At 46.4% G+C, this 1,041-nt stretch overlaps 1 protein-coding gene across 1 annotated transcript; it reads left to right on the forward strand.

Annotated features, from left to right (window-relative positions):
• Positions 1-278: 278 nt before the first annotated feature.
• Positions 279-1,041, forward strand: LOC110259176 (olfactory receptor 18-like; the record flags this gene model as incomplete). The annotated part of the gene is given in 2 exon segments (XM_021082505.1): positions 279-554; positions 556-1,041. Coding segments are annotated over 2 exon segments (762 nt in total), but the record flags the coding sequence as incomplete, so codon positions are not given.

Raw genomic sequence — 1,041 nt, forward strand, 5'->3', positions numbered from 1 at the left:
TCCTAGTCAGATTCGTTAACCACTGAGCCACTAAGGAAACTCCCGTCTTTCCTTATTTTCAACCCTCTTTTTTGTTGTTTTTGTTTTTAAAAAAGCTGCACAGAACCAGAGATCTAACCATAAATCAAACAAGGGTTTCAGAATTTTTCCTCCTGGGCCTCTCAGATGATCCAGAACTGCAACCCCTCCTCCTTGGGCTGTTCCTGCCCATGTACCTGGTCACCATGTTGGGGAACCTGCTCATCATCCTGGCTGTTACCTCTGACTCCCACCTTCACACCCCCATGTACTTCTTCCTCTGCAACCTGTCCTTGACTGACATGGGCTTCATCTCTACCACTGTCCCCAAGATGATTGTGAACATACAAACTCACAGCAGAGTCATCTCCTATGCAGGCTGCTTAACTCAGATGTCTATTTTTACTCTTTTTGGATGTATGGATAGTACTCTACTGACTGTGATGGCCTATGACAGGTTTGTGGCCATCTGTCACCCACTGCACTACCCGGTCATCATGAACCCACCCCTATGTTGCTTCTTACTCTTGGTGTCTTTTTTTCATCAGCCTTTTGGACTCCCAGGTGCACAATTGGATTGTGATACAACTTCCCTGCTTCAAGGATGTGGAAATTTCCAATTTCTTCTGTGACCCTTCTCTGCTCCTCAAGCTAGCCTGTTCTGATACTCTCACCAATAACATAGTCATGTATTTTTTTGGCGCCGTTTATGGTGGTACTCAGGTCTCAGGGATCATTTTCTCTTATACTCGAATTCTTTCCTCCGTTCTGAGAGTCTCTTCATCAGGTGGGAGGTCTAAAGCCTTCTCCACCTGTGGCTCTCACCTGGCAGGTGTTTGCTTATTTTATGGAACAGGCCTTGGGGTGTATCTCAGCTTAGCTGTCTCACATTTTCCCAGGAAGGATGCAGTGGCCTCAGTGTTGTACACTGTGGTCACCCCCATGCTGAACCCCTTCATCTATAGCCTGAGGAACAGAGACATCAAAAGAGCCATGAGGAGGTTCCTCAGCAAAACTACCTAA

Source organism: Sus scrofa, unplaced genomic scaffold (assembly GCF_000003025.6).
Source record: "Sus scrofa isolate TJ Tabasco breed Duroc unplaced genomic scaffold, Sscrofa11.1 Contig958, whole genome shotgun sequence".
Classification (NCBI taxonomy): domain Eukaryota; kingdom Metazoa; phylum Chordata; class Mammalia; order Artiodactyla; family Suidae; genus Sus; species Sus scrofa.